Source organism: Tinamus guttatus, unplaced genomic scaffold (genome assembly GCF_059628265.1).
Source record: "Tinamus guttatus ecotype Peru unplaced genomic scaffold, ASM5962826v1 Tinamus_guttatus_pri_ptg001087l, whole genome shotgun sequence".
In the NCBI taxonomy this organism is placed as follows: Eukaryota; Metazoa; Chordata; class Aves; order Tinamiformes; family Tinamidae; genus Tinamus; species Tinamus guttatus.
In genome coordinates, this window is record NW_028289621.1 from 2,888,618 (window position 1) to 2,912,389 (window position 23,772).

At 49.7% G+C, this 23,772-nt stretch overlaps 3 protein-coding genes across 3 annotated transcripts; all 3 read right to left on the bottom strand.

Annotated features, from left to right (window-relative positions):
• Positions 1–2,777: 2,777 nt before the first annotated feature.
• On the bottom strand, positions 2,778–3,834 carry GPR174 (G protein-coupled receptor 174). Its single transcript, XM_010216544.2, has one exon. It carries the CDS (start codon positions 3,774–3,776, stop codon positions 2,793–2,795), a length of 984 nt encoding a protein of 327 aa, XP_010214846.1. The 5' UTR covers positions 3,777–3,834; the 3' UTR covers positions 2,778–2,792.
• An 8,235-nt stretch (positions 3,835–12,069) lies between these two features.
• Positions 12,070–13,204, bottom strand: LOC104569567 (putative P2Y purinoceptor 10). Its single transcript, XM_010216541.2, has one exon. The coding sequence runs from the start codon at positions 13,156–13,158 to the stop codon at positions 12,070–12,072; it is 1,089 nt and encodes a 362-aa protein (XP_010214843.2). The 5' UTR covers positions 13,159–13,204.
• Positions 13,205–20,624: 7,420 nt separating this feature from the next.
• Positions 20,625–21,749, bottom strand: LOC104569566 (putative P2Y purinoceptor 10). The gene has a single exon (XM_010216540.2). It carries the CDS (start codon positions 21,747–21,749, stop codon positions 20,727–20,729), a length of 1,023 nt encoding a protein of 340 aa, XP_010214842.2. The 3' UTR covers positions 20,625–20,726.
• Between the last annotated feature and the right edge of the window lie 2,023 nt (positions 21,750–23,772).

The following is a 23,772-nucleotide window of genomic DNA, read 5'->3' on the forward strand; positions in this document are numbered from 1 at the left end:
TTGCAGAGCAGAGTGTGATGGGCTGTGTGGGGGGCAGCCAGGGACCACTCCTCCCTCTCCTCCCTCTCCTCTTTGGCCTTGGAAACTGCTATTTGGGTAAAATCTGTCCCTCTCCCCCATATCCGTTTCTGCCCCTGCTCTGCCACCAAGCAGGTCCACGCAGGCGGCATCTGAGCAGTGTTGCAGAGTCCCTTTGGCAGCCAGCAGCCTGCTATGCAAAAGTGTGCTCCACACCATCCTGTCCCAAAGCAGGGAAGTTGTCCAGTGTGCCGGTAAAACCCATGCAGTTCATTTGGAATAGCTGCTGGAATTTTTCCCCAGAGGGCTGTGACCAAAAGCTTTGTGACAGGCAAAAGGGTCCACGTTGCTCTGAGGGGACCTTGTTTGGGGCCATGCTCCCCCAGACCTGCCAAGCGCTCCCTCTAGGTGGCTTTGGTACATGGGGTGCTTCAGCTTTTCTGGGTTTTATAAGATTTATTTTTTTATTTTACTGTTAGTAGACACCTATTGACAACTGTCTTGCTTTTCTATCTTATAATCACGACGTTGGGCAGACCCCGATTTGATCTATTAGATCTACAGCTGGGAGAAAAAGTCCTCTTTAATAACAGGGGAACCTGAAGTTCCTTGGAAACATCCAGCTCCATGATGAGCCCTGGCTGGTGGTCCTTGCTGGAGCTGTATGAAATTCTTCCTCTTTGCTTAACAGATAATTGCCTTTTCATTTGAGTTATTGTGGAGTTACATCCCACAGTCTTACTTTATTCCTGGCCAAACTCTAAAAATTAATGGATAACTATATATGGTTCTCATTAATGGAACCAACCCACCATTTTTCCTAGTCCATCCCAGACCGATTCTCACGTTGGCCAGAGGATGTGACAAAATGCTCCGATCGGCCCATGAACTAGGGTGCTCTTTTACCCTGGAGATAAAGATCATTGCAGGTTATTTCTGTAGCCTTGAGCATGTTCTGAGTAGAGCCTTGAGCAACCCAAATGTGGTTCCCCTGCTCTGATGCCACTGTGCTGCGATGGCTGATTAGATATGGCACAATTTGCTGCCTAGCATTAATTTCAATATGTAGTATGGCTATTGCTGAGGCCTGAGTATGAGAGAAAATGCGACTTCAGTTTAGACATTATATATTTGTTCAGTTCTGTGAGCAAACTACCATGTGCTACTCAATTTCCACGAATTAGCAGTGCAAACACAGCTCAACACGGGTACAGACACACTGGAATAAGCTTTGTGTATATGAAGTGGGTTTTGGTTTTATTATATGGGGGGTTTTCTAAAAAGATAAACAATAAGAAAATCTTTCTATTTCCCAGCACTTCTGGGATCTACACTTTTTTTTCTTTTTTACAAAATTTAATGTTTTTATAAATTAAATCTATAAAAGAGCATTTGCATTAAATAATGTAATATCATCACAGTATTTTCACATTTAAAAAAATTACATTTAAAATGTTCACACAGAAATGATTTTCACAGGAAGGTGCAAAAAAAACCCAGTTATGCACAAAGCTTTTGTTGTTTGAGGTTAAAGTATTTTTAAAAGTCCATATTTGAGCCTTTCCTATAAAAAAGCTCTCAGTTAGGTGGCATCTTTGACTCTGCATATATTGAGTACCTGAACTGTTCACATTGCAGCAATATTCAGAAAGCTTCAGTTCCTCTGGCTACTTCTTAATCTGACGTTAACGGCTTGAACTTGACCAGAAGTTGTCACTTTGAAAATTACAAAAAGAATTACCCAAATCATGAAATACTTGAATTAATTAACATGGATTTGGGCAAAAAAGGACCTGAAAGGCTTGATAGTTAATTAAATACCCTTAAAGCACAGACTCATATCTAAAGCTTATCAAAATCATCAAAAATGGCCTTGAAATTACTTATGGTATTTTGGTATTTCTTATACTTGGTATTTCTTATATTTTCTTATACAGAAATGGGAAGTGATGGAAGAATAAAATTATCTAGACACTTTAATTACTTGTTTTTTTTTCTTTTTCCCTAGGAGGAGGCAATGTGGGTCTACTGGTTTCTTACGGTTTTCCTAAGAAAGAAGCTTCACCCTTAGTCTGAGTCCAACTTGCAGCATGCCATTGGATACACTCCCAAAATGGAGGTCTTGCTAATTAGTTTAATTGCGAAGTCCTTTGGGACAAGGGCCTTAAGTTCCTTGCCATGTAGTCAGTATTGCACGAGGCAGTCTCTTGGTGCTCTGTATATAAATTAAATAGTAAGTACTATATTACCCAGAGGAACATTGCTGAAAGTCCTCCTTAGTCAACACCTTCTTTTGCATTATTGTCATTTTTGCCATTGCTGTGAGAATCAAGAAAACTTAAAGGAATTAACCCCAGATGTAAACAGCTTTATCCATTTTACGACTGCTAATTTGTCTGAACCCAGTGATCATGCTACACGTGGTAACAATTATTTAAGAAAAATACAATATTGTGTCAAGCCAACGCATGACCTTAGGGTGCTTTCCTAATCCCAGCAGAGGGGTAAACCAATTTGGTCTATGTCCTCCTGGCTACAGCGCGTCCTTGTGCTCTGCTGCTACAAAGCTACTCAGCTCAGAGTTACGGCCTGTGCAGTTTACACAGTGTAATATATATTCAGTATTAATACAAAATTTGCAACCAGAGTATTGTGGAATCATCAGAAATTTATCTGAATAGTCACTCTCTGTGTCCTGAGTGGAAACAAAATGGGCCCAAACCCCAGATGATGGAGATTTGAAAGTCCTTGAAAACCTTTCAGGAAGTCTAACATCAGCAGTCTATAACTTGCCCCATGAGTTCAGTTTTGGCATGTTTTTTCACATAACTTAGGTTGTGCAGCTGAATGCTGTCTTGCAAATCCTGTCTTGAAAGTCGTCTTCTGAACTCATTTGTAGTAAAGTAGTAGATGACCGGGTCTACACAGGAATTTAAACTGGCAAGACACAAAGCTACAGCATGAAATACTGATATCACTTTCTGGGCACATTCATTTTTGATCTTCTTGGTTTTGACAAAGAAATCTAATGGGAAGCTGATATGGTAAGGTGCAAAGCAAATCAGAAATACCAGGGCACAGGTGAGAATCATCTTTAAAGCCTTTTTTTTCTCTCCAAGGTCATGTGAAGCAGAATTTCTTTCTTTTAATGATAAGATAGTCTTCCATGAGCAATACAGAATTATCAGCAGGGGCGTTACGAAGCCCAGCAGTTCACCTATGGTCATCATGGCAATGGAGATGGGAAGATCGACCTCCTTTACTGGGAGGTCCACAAAACACGTGTTTTTGACGTTCTTGTGAAGCCTGAGAAGAGGGAAAGGCAGACAGCCAATGCAGACTATGACCCACCCGATGATGCTGATATACACATCACAGATGCGTTTGCAGTCGCTGAATTTGAATGGGTACATGAGGAACAAAAATCGTCTTACGCTGATGCAAACCAAGAAGTAGATGCTTGCATACATGTTGACGTACTTCAGGTAGAAGCAAAGCATGCAGAGACCTCCTCCAAACTCCCACGTGCCAGTCAAGTAGTAGAAAATCCTTAGAGGTAAGGATAAAACTTGTGACAAATCAGCAATGGCCAAATTGATCATAAATATTACAGCCCTTTTAGTCTCTTTCATGTAGCCGTAAAAGACCCACAGGGCTAAAGTGTTTCCTATTAGTCCAGGGATCAGAATGAGGGTGTAGGTAATTGCATAGTAAGACTTGAGGTCCGCGTCATTGGAGCAGGTTGAGTTGTTCATCATGGTTGGTTTTCAGACCTGAGCTTGGATGAGGCTCCGTCCTGCCGCGTTCCCAGCTCTCTCCCACTTCCCTGCGGGACAGAACATTTAAGAGGAGCAGAATAGCTGCACACTCAGCCTTGGGTTTGCCCCGTTCCTTTGCTTCCCTGGCCTGCTGGGACACGTTCGCTTTGCTCTTCATGAAGTCTTCTGCTGTGATAGTCGAGGAGTGCGAAGTTGGAGGTACCGTATGACAATATTGTTACCTGTTGTCCTGAGGTTGCCTGTTTTTTAAGTAAAAAAGCTCATATCTCCTTCCAGCCTAATGTCTCCACGCAAGGCTGCGCTTGCAGGATTGTCTGCTCCAGCTTTGGGAGGAGCTTGGTTCTTTGGTGAACACCTTGAAGCCTTCCTCATGCACTTCGCTCATACTCTTCCTCAGTAGTTAGTAGACTTTGTTGTAGTCTGATGATATTGGCAGAGCGATGGTCCACACAAATGCATCTTCGTGTGCTGAAGCACTCGCCCGTTTGCTGCTGGAGCTGCTCCCTGTGTCACCTTTCAGGTGGCATTTCAGGCACTGCTCTGGAGGCAGGAGCTGGACAGCAGATGTGACCCTGCAGCTGGAAGACAAAGCTGTAAGAGCAACGTCACATGGAGAGCTGGATCATGCAAAGCGAAGCACGCATGCGAAATTCCAGGAAATTCCAAGAAAAGAAGGACTGCTGCTTTGCAGAAAACTTTTATTAGTGTTTTTTGAGGTGGTCAGTTCTCTAAAAAAGCCCTGTGCTTTCCTTGCTGAGCATAGGTGCAAAGCCACAGAGGAATAAAAAGAGAAAATGTGTTTAATTGCTGCTACAAAGCTTTTTATGCTGCACCCTCTGGCAGAACTCATCCCTGCCCATATTTACTCTCCATCTGCAGCAACATTTACTCTCTATCCGGGGTTTCTGCAGCAAGTCCTCCAAGCTGTGGATGCCCAGCCCAGCTTTTCCATCTGGAGCTCCCTTTTGCTTCTGCTTTCTGTTTTGTCTGCTGCCCTTGCCGAGCTGTAGCCGGATCTGTGGGAGGGAAGGAGGGCTGAGAGGAATTCCCAGCTGGAATTCCCAGCCTCTGAGGCCTGGGCTGTGCCGCGATACAGATGGAAATATGGTTTAGTTTGTAGATAAGTAATATTAATCTGAGAAATTAATGTTTTCCGTCAATTATTGCTGCAGTCCTGAATGGCAAGTCACGAAATGGTGTTTTTTTCACCAAATGTGGTCATCTGGAGAAAAAAAGTCAAGGGCTGGTGATGAGCCCAGTGGCTTTGCCGGGGGGATCGTCACGCAGCACCGGGACAAGGATCCAGCTCTGGAAAAGCCAAAGAGCTGCAGCTCAGAGCGCGCTGCCTCAGCACCATGTGCTGTGTGAAAAACTGCAGCTTACTAAAAAAAGACGCAGAAAGAGGAAATTTTGCTTCACATACTGCACTCTCTCGCTTCTCTGATCATCTTACGTACTACATTAAGCTTTTTTCTCTTTTTTTTGTCTTTGCTGGGCTAGCTCCGACTGCTCCTCACACTCGACTTCCTCTCCTTTCCGTGCATTTCCGTGCGCCTGCTGCGCTCCCTTTACCTTGCCCAGGAGCCCTCAAGCCTGGCTGGGCACTTTGTGGCCACTTTTCTTCCATACTTAACAAATGGGAACACCAGATGAGATTTGCAGCCCCCTCCTAGCCCCTCTGGCACATCCCTTGCCAGGAATTTTCCATGTTTTCAAGGGCAGCCTCTGCTCGCCAGACAGAAAAATGCATGACCTGGGGAGAGGGAAGCAGCTTATATATGTAACAGTGACATATAGCGATGTTGGTGCTTTTTTGCAGACTTACGTTTCGGCAGGAGGTTTGGGGTCCTTGACGGCTGGAAAACCTCGTCTGTTTTTCCCGCTTCTCTCCCAGAGCCTAAAATAAAAGAACAGGCATGGTAGTAATTGCAAAAATACAAGTTTTCTGCCCAAGTCATGCAGACACTGGCATCGCTGCCTCCTCTCCTGTGTGCGCGAGTTGGGCTCTGGAGAGTGAATCCTGGCTGGGATGAAAACTCTTCTCTTTTTTGGCTGTTTTCTGCTTGATTTTTCCCTCTCTCTGACAGGATCTTTCCCGCATGATGCCCTGTGTGTGTGTCCGGCTGCCAGGATGTATCAGCAAGTGCTGATGTATGTGGACCTTGCTGGCAGAGGATGGCATAGGAAGATGGACTTTGAGCAGACTTGTCCTGCACCGATGATCAGATGGGTTGCCTTGATAATTCAGGACTCTGCCTGCTAATATCTGTGTCAGCGTGAAGGGAAATCACCCCTGAGAGAAAGAGAAGGATGAACTTGATGTAGAAGAGAAAGGAGAGGTCAGATTTCCAACCTGTGTTCTGGTGGGAACAGGCAGGGATCACACACTTGGGTTGTGGCCGTCCTCACCCAAGACGCTGCCCTCCAGATGGCCGCGGCATCACATGTCACCAAACAAGGTCCCCGCTTGGTCATCATGTCCCACATGGCGCCAGAGGGAACTTCCCCAGTGAGGGGGCGGGTGATGAGCTGGAAACATAGGTTTCCATTGAAATAGCAGCCCTTGGAAGCCCTCCTTGCCAGGGATGAGCTCCTGCCACCTTCTCCTGCGCTCATTGTCCTGCCCTCGGCCTTGCTCCTGCTCCTGAAGTTTCAAACTTCTATCCCTGCTGGCTCGATAGCATCCCATGGGAGGAAGATGAGGGTTTTGGGGTCATGTAGCTGTAACAAGGTGCCAGAGCCTGTTCCCACCACCTCTCCAGTGGGTTTCACAGCCTCATGTTCTCCTAGGAGGTGTCTGGCTCATGGGTGCTGGCTACTGTGTAAAATAAGTGGGTGTTGTATGAGCAGCACTTGAGTGCTGGGCGAGACAGATGTGTTGGCCAAGGATGCGGAGGTCCAGCCGTGCCCAGCGTCCTGACGGTGTCTGTGATGCTGCTTCTCCCGAGTCCAGCTCTCTTGCTCCTCCACAACCTCTCCTGCATCTCTACAACATCTCCTGCTCCTCCACAACCGCTCCTGCTCCTCCACAACCTCTCCTGCTCCAGGACAACCTCTCCTGCTCCAGGACAACCTCTCCTGCTTCTCCACAACATCTCCTGCTTCTCCACAACCTCTCCTGCTCCAGGACAACCTCTCCTGCTTCTCCACAACATCTCCTGCTTCTCCACAACCTCTCCTGCGTCTCCACAACCTCTCCTGCATCTCCACAACCTCTCCTGCGTCTCCACAACCTCTCCTGCTTCTCCACAACCTCTCCTGCTTCTCCACAACCTCTCCTGCTTCTCCACAACATCTCCTGCTTCTCCACAGCCTCTCCTGCTCCTCCACAGCCTCTCCTGCTTCTCCACAACCTCTCCTGCTTCTCCACAACCTCTCCTGCTTCTCCACAACCTCTCCTGCTTCTCCACAACATCTCCTGCTTCTCCACAGCCTCTCCTGCTCCAGGACAACCTCTCCCGCTCCGGTGTAGCCTCTCCTGCTGCAATGCAGGAGCTCTGCGGGTTGCACCTCTCATGCTGGGCCCTGGCCGAGGCCCCCCTTGCCTGCGGGCAGGCTCTTGCCAATGGGGAAGGACCAGCCCGGCAGCGGCAGGGCTGGATATCCCTAAAACGTTGTTGCTGTCACAGGCCTCTGGGGCTCCTTTCGGAAAGGGGTTTTGTTTTCTCATGTTTATTGGCGCTTCCGAGGACTGGGCGCTGAGGCCCTGCCGGGAAAGGGGCCGGGCCCGGCCCCAGCGGCTCCAGCGGCCACGTCAGATTGGGCAAATAAACTCCAAGAATAGGCAGTGGGAACTAAAAAAGCACCGCGGTTCGTCCCCTTTGAAATGCATTGCTCTTCAACGTGCCGGCTCTTGCCGGAGGGGAGGATGAAGCTCCTGCTGCAGCCATCGCCCTGTGTGCACGGCCACCACCGAGGCCACGTGCCTGGTGGCCCAGAGCCCGTGTTTTGGCCCCGCAAACCCCATGTTGGGGTTTGAGAGCCCACCGAGACCCGCGGTGGAATGTCCTATTTCATGGTTTTGGCATTTGGATGGAAAATAACCGGTAAGAAGGCAGCGTGTTTGACCAGGCATTGACTCTGCAAGGAACAGACCCCTTAATGAAGCCCCCCGAGGCAGCTATGTTTGGGCAAACTGAAGTAATGAGTAACGTAGGTATCTACAACCCTGCTGAGATGGGCTGTAGTTTTTTTAAAAAGTCCCAGTATCCAAGACAGAGGGGGACAGGTGACCGCTCTACTCTATGGATTCATGAAGATTAAGAACAGCCTGAGTGGTTCTTCCTAGCGACAGCTCTTTCTTGATAGTCACGTGGCAGCAGCAGAAAACACGCTCTGTATCTTCCCAGCTGGACTGGAGTTCCAAATTCCCAAATTTTCCCACCATGACCCCAGAGCTCACCCAGATCTGGGTCCCTTCTGGACAAGGGAGTGCACGGCAGGACACGCTGCTTGCCTGGAAGCCAGCGTTCAACGCCGCTCCTCGGAGCATCCCACCCTCCCCGCATTTCCCATGGGAGAATCCCCGGAGCCGCGTGGGACACATCCCATGCATCCCTCCCCAAAGCCCAAGCAGGGAAAACATCCCGTGGGGAGCAAACCCCTCAGCTCCTACCTGCGCCGGCCGCCGCGCTGCTCTGCTCCGCGCTCGATGGCAAAAGCAAAGCAAAAGCGCAAGCGCCGGCGCGGCGGGCGCCTGCGCCGCGCACTTCCCTCCGCCGTGGGCAGCGCCTCCGCGGCGCCGGGGGGAGCGCGACGCGGCTCTGTGCGGGCGGTGGCTCCGCGGGGACACGGGTGGGCGGCCGGCGCCCAGCTGGCCCTGGTGGCCACCGCCGCTGGGGCCTTGTTGGGCATGTGCCTGGCAGCAGCTGGATGGTGCTGGATGAAGCTGGATGAAGGATGTGTTGGGCAGAGACCTCCTCTCAAAGACTCTCTCTGCTTTGGAGACCATGAGGCATTTTCCCTTCTCCATCACTATCTTCCCATCTGCTTTATTTGCTCTGTGATGTTGCTTTGCCCTTTCTTCAGCTCAGCGTTGCAACTTTCTGTTTTTCCATCTCCTTTCCTAAGTTTCTCCCCTTTTCCTCCTCCATTTCCAGTTCAACTCTCCCATTCCTCCCCTCTCTGCTGGTTGTCCAGCCCTTCCCGAGCTTCCCGAGGGCCTTTCTGCCCTCTGCCTGCACTCTGCCCAACAGACAGTGAGGGACTGTGTGACATTGGGTTCCCACCACCTCCTGCACATCTTGCTCCCCATTTGGGCTCACATGGGTTTCCCTCCACCCAACGCTGTCCCTTGGCAATGAGGAACACGAGTGTCACCCCAAAAGCACTCGTCTATCCCACGCTGGTCCCGGCCGCTCCATTGGGATCGCGGGATGCGGGATCAGCGCGTGGGAAAGGCCTGATGCCCCGTGGAGGGGGCACCATCGCAGGCCCCTCTGGGGGCTGGGGCTCATTCCCAGCCATCCGGAGGCCAAGGACACCGGGCACCAAGAGGTGACCTCAGCCTGTGTTTTGGGGTTTGTTCTCTTTAGGCCTCCCTGGCTGGAAACTTGCATCACCGATGACGAGACGTGGAACTTTGACACATTTTAATGGGGAAGTGCAGACACGTTTGCCTACCCAGCCTGCACTTGAGCACTTTTCTTTCCGGTTTGTGGCAAATATAGAAACTGCAGATTTGAAATGACACGAACAAAATAAGCACTAATTGCAACTGAAGCTTTCTGTGGGCATCTATTTTGGGGTCAATGGGTAAAGCTCAAGGAACATCTCCATTACCACAAGTGTCCTGGGTTACAACTCAGCCCATCAGTTCATTTTCATGGTAACTCATTTTCACGGAGCTGCACCAAGGATTTCTTTGCAATTTGATGTTAAAATAACAGTGCCACTGATGTCCTGGCTAAATGTAGCCTAGAGGCTGGAGTGGAAATAGCGTTTGTTTCTACCACTTTGCAAGGAACCCTTATATCGGAACCCTTATATCGAGTCGCGCTGGTGCCAGATCTTGTAGGTACATTTGGGGATAACATCTAGTTGTCGTCTGTGCCCTTCTGTGCTGTGTCTGCTTCTAGCACAACATAATCAATGGTCCTTTCACTGTGTCTGCTGATGGGCTAATGAAGAAGTGGTTTTGGTTGTTTTTTTTTGCCGTTTTTGTTGTGCTAAGCTGGGCATTTATGAAATGCAGCCGTCACGTGGATGGATCAGCAGAGGCTGACCTGTCTGGCCAAGACCTGTCCTCCAGGGTGCAACTGGAGTGTGTTCGGGAGCACCAGGAACCCGAAGCTCCAGTTTTGCAAGGATCTGTCCTACTGGAATGGGTCCCAGCTGCTTCAGGTCTGTTTTTTTTCCCCAGAATTTGTGGGTATAATGCGCAGTTTGACCCCAGTCCTGGCTCAACTCAGCAGAGAGGCCCAGGAGAGCAGGGCGCATGTGCAAGAAAAACCCAGGATTTGGTTAATGTCATCAGCAGAGGGCAGTGCGGGACCTTTATTGCAGGGTTATTTGTTCCTCCCCAAGAAACTTTCTTTTCCTCTTGTCTGCGTAATATTGTGTGATCTTGGGTATTATTTATTTATTTATTAAGTAGTAATTCTGCAGCAATCAGTCTGATGACTCTAACTCAAGAACTGTTTAAGAAAAAAAATGGCAGCTCAGTAAATTCAAAATGGAAAAGGCTCAAGGTTTTTTGATTCAATTTGCATAGGTTATTTTGAAATTTTACTTTTCCTTTTTTATTAATTTATGCAGCAATTCTACTTAAATTACAGCTTTGTTACCTGCATTCATTCGTTTCCTTGGAGAAGAAAGCCTCTCTTTCCTGCAATGCCCAAGAAAACGTCTGGCCTGGGAGACATCTCTGGTATTTCTTTATTTATCTTCTTCACTGCTGCCTGATTTCATTTTGTTACACATACATACATACATACATATTTATAAATATATCCCAAAATTGAGTTGCAGACCCAAAGGCTGCTGGCTGTGCACAGAGTGGGCCATCCGGCTGCTCCGCAGGCTGGAGGCTGGGCATGGAGTTGGGCTTATTCCCCCCAATTTCCAATCTTCAGGAATCGAAACCTCACTTCCCGCAGGGCATGCCCATGAGAGAGGGTGATCACAACATAAAGAAGTCCTAAAAATCTCTGAATTCATCCCTCCCTGCCCTCCCTTTCCCACCCAGCTTTCCAGGGCTTCCTAGTTTTCTCTCTTCAAACAGCCAGTGCATTTCTGCCTTTCCCCTCCTTCCCTGCACAGGTCCCAAGCAAGGAGGGAAAACACCTCCCTTGGTCTTTCGGAGTGTTTTTTTTCCCCTTTCTTTTCTGGGGGAGATTTCTGCTGGCTGGGTCAGGGCAAGGGGAGTGCGTTGGGTTAGGGTCAGCCTGTCCCATTTGTTCACAAAGTGCCTTGCTGGCAGCAGCCCTAGGGACTCGCTCCCAGTCCGCTACCTGCGTGTGCTTGTGTTCTTATTTAAGGGCTTTTTGCACTGCAGCCCTTGAGCCTTGGTCTATGTCGCTGGTCCGAGGGCTTCCTGAGCTGTTCCAGGCTCCATCAGGACATGAATTTGGGGTCCCTGTGGGGAGATGCTGCAGGGTGAGCCTAAAAGTTAAATACTGCTGCTCACGAAATGCACTGTAGAAATAGGGGGATTTGGTGCAAATCGGTGCTGGGCTCACGCGGCCTGTCCCGGGAGCAGTGGCCACGCTCGGCCCAAGCAGGGGTGACTTTGGCACCAGCAGGTGCTTCCTGGGATGACACAGGTTATTGCCGAGCCACCGTGCTCAAGATAATGCCTGCAATGCCAAAACACATATCAGGGTCATTTTATTTCCTCCCAAATCTGAAGCCTTAAGGGTGTGCGCAGCTCCGGCGGCCTGGAAGCGCTTTTGCTCCTTAGCACAACGCGGAGGCTGGAGGAGCATCGGGGTCTGCGCACGGAGGCTGTAGCAGGACACCAGGGAGCACCCAATTTGCAAGGACAACACAGCATGGAAGGACATCCTGCTGCCACCTCGTCCTCCCTGTGTCCCATTAAAGTCCTTGCACGTGTCCCTGGGGCAGCGCCACCTGCTCACAAGGTGTCCCCGGGCTGAGAAGGGTTTTCAAGAATGACAAACAGAGACACCCACTTTTTTTCCTGCTTCAAAAATATTCCCCTTTCCTGCAGGAGTCCATTAATTCTAGGGAACACAAGGGGGAATCCAAGTCATGCTCAGGGACCTAATGCATCGTCATTCAATCACCTGCATGGGGGGGTGACATTGGTGTCTCAAGAGATGGACTCTAATAACAGCTCATCTGGGGGCATTGGAGGCATCTCCCTGCTGTTTATTCGACGTAAGAACTTTGGGAGGGACCAGAATCCGAAGCGTGGAAATCTCCACGTTTTTCTGCGGATCCGGCCGCCGGGGCTGCCCAGGCGGGAGCGCAGGGCGGCGCAGCGGAGCCGCAGCAGCTCGTCCTGGAACTCGGACGTGGAGAAGTAGTAGAGGACGGGGTCGAGGCAGCAGTTGAGGCTGGCGAGGCAGAGGGAGACGGGGTGGAAGCGGAGCGCGCTGCGGTGCACGGCGCAGTCCTTGATGATGTTCTCGATGACCATCATAAAGAAGGGGAAGTTGATGTGGTAGGGGGTGAAGCACACGAAGAAGACGGCGGCGCACATGAGCAGCATCCGCCAGGCCCGCTGCTTCTCGCCGCCGCTCTGCAGCGGGGTGCACCCGTCCTGCAAGGAGCGCCGCATCCTCCACGTGCAGCACGCGATGATGGCCAAGGGCAGCACGAAGCCAAAGAGCTCCGCCACCGTCACCAGTGCGATGGAGGCGCCCGGCGCCAGCTGCTTCACGCCCAGGTCCGAGAAGCAGGTGTTGGTGGCGTTGGACAGGGCTGGCGTCCGCACGATGGGCAGCGGCAAGCACGCGGCGCCAACAAAGAGCCAAACGGCGGCGCTGATGGCCACGTCGTAGCGGCGCTTCCAGCCCTTGGCCCTGAACGGGTGGAGGAGGAAGAGGTACCGCTGGATGCTGATGCAGGTGAGGAAGCAGATGCTGGCGTACATGTTGAGGTACTTCAGGTAGAAGCACAGCTGGCAGAGGAACCTCCCAAAAGGCCACGTGTGGTTGATATAATAGTATATTCGCAGTGGCAGGGAGAGCACGTGGGCCAGGTCGGCCATGGCCAGGTTGATCATGAAGATCACGGCTTTGCTCTTCTTGCTGATGAAGCGGCACAGGACCCAGAGGGCAGCGCTGTTTGCCAGCAGCCCGGGCACAAAGATGATGGTGTACGTGGTGGCGTACAGCGTGGACTGGAAGGACATCTGTGGGTGGCTGCAGTTCCCTGCGGACACATTGCTCTCCATCTCGGCTCACTCTCTTTGCTCGGGAGACAACCAAGATGAATGGAGGGTGTCTGTAGGGAGAAAAAACAGATACTGTAACACCAAAAATGTTTTTTTCCCACATAGAATAAATGAATACAAGTCTTAGGCAAGAGGGCTCATAGCATCCATGCGTTAGGTTCCAGTGTTCTCCTGGAAGGGTTCAGCTGCCCCAGGGGATGTTTCTGTGCAGCAGATGGTCCAGGTGGCCACACTTGGACCTCAGCATCTGACACCACTGGAATGGAGGAGCCAGTGCCTGGCTGCACTGCCCCGTTCCCTGGTGTCTCTTAGACTCATGCATGGTCCATGGGAGCTAGGCAGTATTTATATTTTTTCCTGTGCCACGTGCTCTAGGTGTCCCTGCGTATGCAGGGGGGTTGGACTAGATGACCTCTAGAGGTCCCTTCCAACCCTAAGCATTCTATGATTCTATGATTCTATGATTCTATATGCACATAAACATATACAGCAGAAAAGAGATAGTTGGGAACAGCTCAGACTGTCAGGTCTGGGGCGCTGTGAACTGGAACACATCCCGGCCAAGTCTAACGGAGCCAGAAGCACAGCGGGTGCTCGGTGCACGCAGTAGGGACGGTGATGGAGAGGTGCAGACAGGTCTATGAGCGCTCTGGCTCCAGCCCAAAGAGCGGATTTAAGACTAATATCTCCCGCCCGCATGCAGCCGCTTGGTCCGTGCCGCTAACTCGATTGCTGGGCTCGTGGTGCATTGTGCGGGCAGCCTGTTGTGGCAACAGGAATGTCCTCCAGCCGCAGCCCAGGACGCGGAGGAAGATAGATACACGTGCCTGTTAGTTAAAGCAGAAATTCATTTTCATCCATTTACCCATTTCACCTCCTGTCATTGGCGCTGAAGGTACCTATGGGTCATGCAGAGTTCAGAGGTGCTCACTCAGGTCTGCAAGATGTAGCGAAGTTCATGAATTTCCCATTGAATTTCTATGAATTTCCACATACGCATATATATATATGTATACATAAATATATAAAAACATATATATATGCAGAACCACCATCCAGGAGCCAGAGAAGGCCCCAGAAAAGTGGTGCTGAAATCCATCTTGTTCCCAGCCTGTCCTACTGGTCCAAGCTCTTCCCCTTTTGGCTTTGCTGAGCTGCCAGCATCGAGGGCAGCTCCAGCATGAGCGGTGCAAGAAGGGGAAGTGCTTCGCATTCGTGTTTGCATTTTTTTTGAGTCAAATCCTTGCCAAAATGGGTTTTCTTACTTATATCTCCACTTTCAGGATGCAAAAATGGAAGAGTGAAGTGAAACCCTGTGCTGCCCGGCTGCTGCACAGACCTGCCCTTGGGTCAGTGACTGCTGGCCATGGGATTTTGCCTTCCCTGCCTAAGCAGAGCTGCCAGGCTGGCAGGGCCAGGATGCCCGACTCGAGGGCACAAGAAACCTCATTTCCCAGGAAATAAGCCCTGGCCTGGTCCATGCTCTTGGCGCTGAGGTTTTTTGTGCCTGGCAGCAAGTTGTGCAGCTTCACCTTCAATTTTCTGCAGGAAAATGGGAGACTGTCATTGGGGAGCTCTTCACATGGGGAGATCTTCGTCCCTCCCTGCATCCCTCTCGAGGCCGCTGGACCTCAGCGTGGCCCGGGCAATCACTGCGCCCATTTCCCCTGTGTTTGCTCTTTGTGCCAAGTGACACTTTCGTTTTGGGCCAGCTCAGCAGGGTGACACTTCCCGCAAGAGCAGGCTCGTATTTAGCACCACGCGCCTTGGACTCCCCCTGCCCCTGCTCTCCCCATCCCCTGAGCCCCGTCCCTGCTCGTCCTCCATGTGTGGCCACCGGCGATGCTGGGGCTGAGGGGGGCCCTTCCCCATCCCAACGCACTTTCACTTCAGTGACTTTCTGAAACTGGAAGAAAACACTCCTTTCGGTTCCTTGCTCCTTGTGCCATTGCTTTTTTTTCTCTTTTTCTTTTCTTTTCTTTTCTTTTCTTTTCTTTTCTTTTCTTTTCTTTTCTTTTCTTTTCTTTTTTTTTTTTTTTTTTTTTTTGTCGCTGCTCAAGCAGATGAATCTGATTTCGAGAAAGATGCCCCTGCAAGGAGGGAGAGCAGCGAGGTTTGGCCATGGGGAGAATCGAGCCCCACTTGCACATGTGGCCCCGCAGGTTTCAGTCGCCGGCTGCCTTGGGCAGGGTTTTCTTTTCCTGCAGTTTCTGTGTGTGCCAGCGTGCGCTGGGAATCGCCTGGGTTTTCTGAATCACTGCGTGCTCCACCCAGCCCGCTGCGCAGCCGGGTTGCGTTTGCTGCGCCCGGGTTTAGGCGCACCCCAGCCCTCATCTTTTCCATGGGGTCCTCCCCGTGGCACCACGGATGAGCCCCGGCTTTGGGGCGCCCCACGGCAGCACCCGCTGCCTCCCATCTGCTCATGCTTTCCCAAGCATGGGGAAAGGAAGAGCCATCTAGTAAAAATAATAATAAAAAACCCCTGCTTTTGGCTGGAAATAAGTTTTTCTAAAGCTTCTCATTTCCAGCAGTGGAGGTTTTCCTTTTGCTTTAAGCTGTAATTTCATTTGCTTTTTTAGTCCAGCCGGCAGTAATGGAAAACATATAAGTTGAATAGATCAGCTTCCGTTGATCAAAACGGTTTGGGAATATTTTCCATAAATCAGGCTTTTGAGCACATTTTCCCACCTCCCGCTGCATGCACAAGCTCCCCATCCCTCCAGAATGAAAAGAAATGGGAACAGATTGTCGTTCTCCAGCGCTGCTGAGGATGTTGCAGCAGTGTCCGGCCGGTAAATCCTCTTGGAAAAACACGCGTGAACACATTGCTTGGACCTGAGAGAGCTCCTGGAGAAAAGGGGAGAGAAAGGCAGCTTACCTCCCTGCGCGTGCCGCTCGCCGGGGGGATGATGTCCATACTAGTGCGCGGCAGGAGCAGCTGGGCTGCTTTTATTCGCCCCAACTTTGCTCCAAAGCCTCAGCCCCGCGGATCCCTCTCCAAACTCCAGCATGTTGAGGGGAATCTTGGAGTGCCGAAATCCAGCCGGCATCTGCAGCCCGATGCAGCAGCGTCTGCAGAACAGGAAATCCTGTATTTTGCTTCTCTTTGCCACACGAATGTGTACAGCTAATGACGTTAAACAACTGGAAAGACGCTGACATCATTTGAGTAACTGCAGTGTGATTTAGGACTTGGACACTGATTTCTTTCTCTCTTTGCACAGAAACATGTGCGATTTCTGCCCAGTTCCCTCGGTCAGGCTGGTTTTGCTTTTATGTGCAATCACTTGTCTGCTAAAATAACTACAAAGTCAAAAAAAAAATCGGGAAATACTCACTAAAGTAAAGCTACAAGGTTGAACGGTAGAAGCTCACTGGAAGGCAGAAATTTTCCTCCCTTTCCTCCCTTTGTTGGGGTTTTTTTTAGCCTTGAGACTATAAAGGCTATAGGCTACAGATTTTAAGGGTTTGGGCTTGATTCCTGAAATAACATGGTGGGTTAAGGTGGAGAGTTTCCCAAAACACTTTCTGAAAAAGCTTCCATCACCTCCAGCTTCATTCTGCTGTCTTCTTTCTGCCTCCATTAACTCCTTCCCTTTGGAGATTTATAAAAATGTATTATATATATATATATATACACATATGTGGTGTATTTGTATATATATGTTTGTGTGTGTGTGTTTTTAATATTTATATGCATGTGTGAGGGATTTTTAATTCTTCTAGTGCCTGAGAAGACCTGGAAAAGAAGACTCCTCTTCCAGCCTGTTGTGATCAGTAGGTGCATAGAGTGTCTCACTGTTTGCAACACGGCTGCTGCCACCCTTCCCTTCCTTACTGCATTTAGTATATAAAGAAAACTACTCTTTCTAGATTTTTTTTTAAAAAATTAGTTATTTGGCCCCTGAAAAGGCGCATAAACATGGTGAGGAGCAGAAACAGAGAGGAAGCTGTTGGAGTGCCTGTTGGAGGGTCTGGGTGGGAGCCTGACCCTGCTCGTGGTTCCCCTGCGCCGTCGAGCTCCGCTCCGCGACTCCGTGTCCCTGTGCAGGCAGAGCAGGGGGGTGGCAGATCCCCGGCACCGCGGGTGTTTTCTGCCGGTTCCGCACGGAAAATGCACTCAGGGAGGGCCAAGCAGGTCAAGTAGCAGCACTTAGAGCTGTATCTCGGGTTTTGCACGGCTGCACGCTGCGCTTCGAAAGAAGCTTTCAAAGAGGAGCCTGCAGAGCTCTGTCCTTGTCCTGCCCGAGAGGAGCCCTGGCCTGGCCTGTTCGTTTGCTGCCTCCGGAGCTCTCCTCCCTGCGCAGCGTTTTCGGGAGCCGATGCGGATCCCTGGCAGCAGGAGCGATGCTGGGGGCTCCTGGACCTGTACAATAGGGTCCATCCCTCTCTCCGCACTTCAGTGTCTTCTCCCAAGTGAAGTGGCATCTTATCAGGATATCCGGGCTGGCCTTCCTCCTCCTGTCCTCCTCCTGCACCCCAGGAACGCGTCCAGCATCCTCTGCAGCCTGCGCTGCTCCTATTTATAGACAGCAACATGCCCAGCTGGAGGGCTGGATCACTGCCTGGGCTCACGGTTGTTCCGGGTTCTTCCTCTGCTCATCTTCCTCGCCACTGCGCAGTGCAGGAGGTGGTGGCACTACTAGACCTGAGCACTAAGCCTGTCCCTTCACGATAGACTAAACAACTTCTTGGTGCTTCTTAAAAATTCAGCTATGTTTTTACTTAGCTCTTCTGGCTCCTTACTAATGCCAAACCTGCATATTTTATACTATTTTACACTTTTAACTTTTCAATTTTACATTTTTAAAGGCAGAAGATAAAAAGGGTTTTTAAAATAACCATGGAGCTTTATCTAAGGCCTTTGATTCTTTGCCTTGATACTGGTATCCTGTGGGCAGGAGGCCAAGCGCGTGTTAAGTGTAAGGGCATCTCTTTAACCCCGCTGCATCTGGTCCTATCGGACAGGATGCACCTGAAGGATGTAAGAAAAAACAAGCCTGGGCTTTTGAGAAGGAAGAGGTCTTATCCGCAAAGAGCAGCTCACCCTCGTGCAGAGAGCTGGGGCGCTCCAAGCCGAGCATCCAGCATTTCCTCCAGCATCGCTTCGTGATTCCCTGCACAGAGAACTGGAAATTTCATATAGGGATAGAAAATAGAGCTGAGGTGCTCACAAATTCCTGCCTCTGAGGCCTAGGGAGAGGCTATACATCCTGGGAGCTGTGCCCTGGTTCGGCTTTTTTCCAAATGCTTTTGGGCCTGTTCCCACAGGCTTGGGCTGGGAGAGGAATTACCTGGGGCGTAATATGGGTTAAGATGGGGTGACGTGTTCTTTAGCAGGCAGAGACGTTGCTCCTGGACACAACGGAGACTCTTCTTGCCAACACAATTGCCAGGGAAGGGAATACACCATGCACTGTTTTGTTTTACCCCCATTTCCTACCGTAATCTGGTTTCATGCAGGCCTAAGGGAGCTCAAAGGGCAAAAGAGGCAGGAAGACCAGGGCTCCTGCAGGAGAGGTGGAGGCTGAGGGGACCTGGGAATGCTCTTGTGGGGACAGGGATGTCACCCTTATGGAGCTACCGGATGTGTTTGTATGGATGTTGACTCATTTTTCCCAGGAATCGGGGTAAATAAGTACAAAATGTCTTTAGAGCAAGTGGGAAAGAGAGAGTGTGTTGCTCCCTCTCTGACTGCTTGGGACTTAAGCCTGGGGGCCTTAGGTCCAAAAACATGACTAAATCCAGCTTAAGTGTTGTACTTCAAAAAAAAAAAAAAAAAAAACAGAAAGAAAAACAGAAAGAAAAAGAACATCTTATTCAACTAGGGTGAAAACTTTCCTGTACCTGGTAAGCAATCTGCTGAAGGGCAACAAAAACTGGTGGTGGTCAATGCACTGGATCATCTGAAGGCAACTCTGTGCTCTGCGTGATGGAGAAACAGCTCTCACTCAGCTCTGTGGGTGCAAGTGATAACTATGAAATTGGGCTTACATTTGCCAAAACGCGTTTATTTTTTAAGCATCATTTTTTGGAAAGAACAACAACAGAACAAGCTACACAGTTACCACAGAAGTGTCTTCAACTTGTTTTCACTGTATAAACGCAGGATTGTTGAGAAGGAAATTACAGTAAGGAGTTCTCAGGTATGTGCTAGCTGATCAAGGTCTATAAAAATCCTCAAAACAACCATTGAAACTGGAGTCTCCTTGACAGATGATGTTGTAAAGGGTCTAACTAACTCGTGAGGAAGTTACCAAGTTGGCAGGAATCACATTACACATGCTTAGCTATCCCTGAGCATCATCCTCTGCTCCCATTTTAAAGGGATTATCTGCAAAGTGTGAACATGTGAATGTACAACATTGGCATAATAAACTACCCAGTTAAACCAGTGGAAATATCTCCATTGGCTTCAGTGGAGACGGACTGTTCACTCGGCAGCTTTCTCTTTAGAAAATTAGAACAACTTGCAAAACGCACTGTTTTTAAACGCTATTTTCTTCAGATAAGCACATTTCAGTCCTGCAATATAAGATTAAATTCATCGTGCCATAGACCTTAATCATCCTTTTACAAATGGGAGAACTACGGTAGCTTATTCTATTGGAAGGGGATGTATGTCCTCAGCATCTTTCAGAGGAGCTTGGGCATCGTGGTCCTTCAAACCTGCCTGTTTGCCTTTCCCCACTGCACCATGTGTAAAACTAACACACAGAAAATCTCTGGTTGAGAGGGAAACAGAGGGAAATTAGGTAGGCAGATTGTAATTCTACTAAGCAAGTGTTTCTGAAATTTCTCATATTTTATAGCAATGTATGAAATGCTGCCACTGATGCGGCCTGAGAGTTGCTCCGAATGCTTTGGAAAAGCTCCCGGTTTTCCAGAGGGAGTAAATCACTGCCACAACTATCAGAAACCACTGAAGTGACCCAAAGTGGGGAAATGTGGCCTAAAAACTGACTTATATAAAGCACTGCAGGGGAAAATGGAGTTGCACCTTGTGCCTGCTTTTCATGTGCCCATAGTTAATGGAGTCATAAAAATGTAAACATGAAGATCATGAGAGTGGCCATGGGAGCAAGCTCAGGAGGAGATGAGAAGAGGGAAACACCATGCATGGGAATGCAGAACAGTCACTGAACATTTCAGGCTGTTCTCGTGGGCATTGTGTGTTTTCAGCAGAGAAGCCGCTTTGGTGGGTGTCAGTGCACGATGTCAGTGTGTGACTGCCCTGGCTTGGTCACAGAATCACTGAAGTTGGGGAAATAGAAGAAAAGCTGCTGGGTCGCTGCCACCGCCTCATTGCGGACACCTCGTTGCTTCCTCCATCACTTCCCTGGTCCGGTGACGTCCCGTGTGGGCTCCACACCAGCCGGGTCCCGCGTCAGCCACAAACACGCACTGCTCCTAAATGTGTTTCCATTCCGTAAATCAAAAGATTTCCACTGCCACAAAATCCCCTGATAAAACAAACGTGCAGGATCTTTCATAGCAGTTGGTAGATGAACATCACAGACAGTCTTGGATGGCAGGTGAAATGCTTTGCTGCTCTTTAGGCCTTCTTTTCATTCCTTAATTGAGGAGGCGCTTTCTTTGCTCATGAGCCGGCTCCTGATGACCATGCTGCTGTGTCTGGATATCTGATCCTGAAACTCTGAATTCATAAAGAAATACAGGATTGGATCCAGACAGCAGTCCAGGCTTGCGAGACACAAGCAAAAGGGCTGAGTGTAAAGAGTGATGCTACGTAAGAAACAGTCCGAAATAACATTTTCTTTCACCATCATGTAGAAAAAGAAGTTGATGTGGTACGGTGCAAAGCACACGAAGAACACAGTGGCGCACATGGAAACCATCCGTAGGGCTTTCTGCCTCTCACCGCTGCTTTCAGATGGTATCTGGAAGCCCCGAAGGGAGACTTTGGTCTTCCAAGTGCAGAATAAGATGATGACGACAGGGCCCACAAAGCCAAAGAGCTCCGCCGTCACCGTCATCAGCACCGTGGCCACCTTGCTGTCGATCTGCCGGACTTCGAGGTCTGCAAAGCAGGTGTTGGTGCTGTTGGCCAGGCCGTAGTTGCGCATGATGGGGAAGGGAGAGCACGCGGCGCCGACGAGGAGCCAAACGGCGGCGCTGATGGCCGCGTCGTAGCGGCGCTTCCAGTCCTTGGCCTTGAAGGGCTGGTAGAGGAAGAGGAACCGCTGGATGCTGATGCAGGTGAGGAAGCAGATGCTGGCGTACATGTTGAGATACTTCAGGTAGAAGCACAGCAAGCAGAGGAACCTCCCAAAAGGCCACGTGTGGTTGATATAATAGTATATTCGCAGTGGCAGGGAGAGCACGTGGGCCAGGTCGGCCATGGCCAGGTTGATCATGAAGATCACGGCTTTGCTCTTCTTGCTGATGAAGCGGCACAGGACCCAGAGGGCAGCGCTGTTTGAAAGCAGCCCAGGGATGAAGATGATGGTGTACGTGGTGGCGTACAGGCTGTACTTAAACGTTATCACGGGATCAGGACAAGTCCGGTTGCTCTGCATCATGACAGGGCCACTGGACACGTTCGGCGCGGGGTAGAGCGGGTAGCTCATTTCTGCAGGGAATAAAATCAAAGGTTGTAAAGGCAAAGGCACCACGGGAGTTAAATTTGCATTTGCATTTATTATTTGATTATTTGGTAGGAAGTAGAAGTTTGGAGATGCCTCCCCTGTGAAGCACCTCGCTTTATTCTGCAAAGTGATCCTCTTTAAGGTATCCCACCACTGTGGGGGATTTTTCAGGCTACCTTAAATATATTTTAAAAAGATCCAGTTTCAGTTGCTGAAATAGAGACTGCCTCAAAGACATAAGCATGGGTGAAGCAGTCCCAAGCTGCTACACGAAGGCTGGTAGAAGCTGCTCATCCTTTGGCTGCTCAGGACCACCTACGGTTGGGTGCTTGGGTAAGAGGAGCCGGGATAGATGTTTTATGGTGTTTCAGGAATAAGCTAAAAGCAGGTGTGTTTGGCCCAGTTTCTGGGCATGAACAACCACGTGGGTGCCAGCCACCAAATCAGACCTGCCATGAAGTTGCCAGTTGGGTTCTGCATGGGTGTTTCAGGTCAACATTGAGTCAAGTGTTGGTGAACCTGACCAACCCCATGCCCCTCGTGCGATGGGGACAGGACAGCAGGGAGCTGGCTCGAAGGCTGTAAATGCCCTGACTGATCCCAAAGAGCATTGAGCTGTGTTTAAATAACAGCCAGAGACCTAATCTGATCCCAAGCTTCCATTTCTCATCACCCCAGCACCCTCCACCCTAACACTTATATTCATCGGATAATTTTATTGCGGGATATTTCCAGCTTCTGGTTCTCCATGGCTTCAGATGAGTAGAGATGGCCAAATGTCACAGATGGGGCTGGTGGGCCCTCTTTCTGCTCTTAGCAGTTTTAACTGGAGCTTCTTTCCGAAGGGTAACCTAGGCAGGAAGACTTTGGCTTCATGGGGTACTTCCCCATAGGGCAGTTATTCTTGGTACAGTGATTCCCTCCTCCATCTAATTTAACGGTTAAAAAGGAAGAAAAAGAATGTCAGCGTCCTATTTCATGTTGCTCTGCAGACACTGATTCACTGCTTGTGACTCATTTTCTGCAAGTATCATTTACAAGGGGCATTTGCCAGAAAAAGTGTCTATGTAGGTAGGTATTAGTAATTTGTATCCTGTTACTAATGCTTTTTTTCACATTATAAAGGAAAAAAGGGAAAAGTTCGCAAGTCGCAGAGAACAGCAAGAGCTGTTTTCTTCAGCTCGGTGATCGCGGCGGTGTTGGGAGCTGGCAGCTGGTGCAGGCTCTGCTCGGGCTGTCTGGGAGGGTTGTAGTTCAGGCCTCGGAAACACTTGTGTGTGGCGAGGCCCTGGCCCAGGACGGGGCCAAGCTCGGGCTGTCGCCCTGGCTGCCTCGCACACCCGGAGGAACCGCGCAGCGCGGGGCCCCTGCTGAACCCTGCTGCCAGCTGGAGCGGTTTTCTGCTTAAACTTCTGTTTCCTTGAGTCTCATTTTTCTCCCAGCCTTCCAAAAACAAGCACTCTGATTTATCTCCTGCAGCACGGTTGTCTTTAGCAGATGGGCTGCATCAAGGAGTCAATGAAATGCCATGATCAAGAAAGCTCCAGTTTCGCACCCAGGCATTCCTCCTTTTCGGGAGGAATACGCCTCTTTGGCCCATCTGAAATGGCATCTTTCTTACTGCATCCCAGTTCTTGAGACCGCTTTGCATTTCTGCAATCCAAGAGCTTTGTGCTCCCTTTCCGTCCGTCTGCAGCTCTAGGTGAACATGTGGCCTATGTCCTCATCCTCAGTGACAGCTCTGATCACTGCAGCCTTCATGTGACATCCTTGCTTGACAAGAAGCCATTGAGCCGTCGCTTTAGAAGTTATTTGCTGTTTGCATTTCCTTGGGTGTCAACATTATGACCCATGTTTCTCCAAAAGACATGAGTGCCAGGCAGACACTTAAATCGTGGAGGGTTGGGTGCATTTGTAAAATGTTCCATTTTGAGGAACAGCCTTACTGAAGAAGCAGCCAGTGGATCCGTGTTCCTAAGGAGACTGTGCCCAATGAGTCACCACA

Bases quoted from the DNA above. Each gene is read 5' to 3' on its own strand.
- LOC104569566 (XM_010216540.2), bottom strand. From the start codon at position 21,749: ATGAGCTACCCGCTCTACCCCGCGCCGAACGTGTCCAGTGGCCCTGTC.
- GPR174 (XM_010216544.2), bottom strand. From the start codon at position 3,776: ATGATGAACAACTCAACCTGCTCCAATGACGCGGACCTCAAGTCTTAC.
- LOC104569567 (XM_010216541.2), bottom strand. From the start codon at position 13,158: ATGGAGAGCAATGTGTCCGCAGGGAACTGCAGCCACCCACAGATGTCC.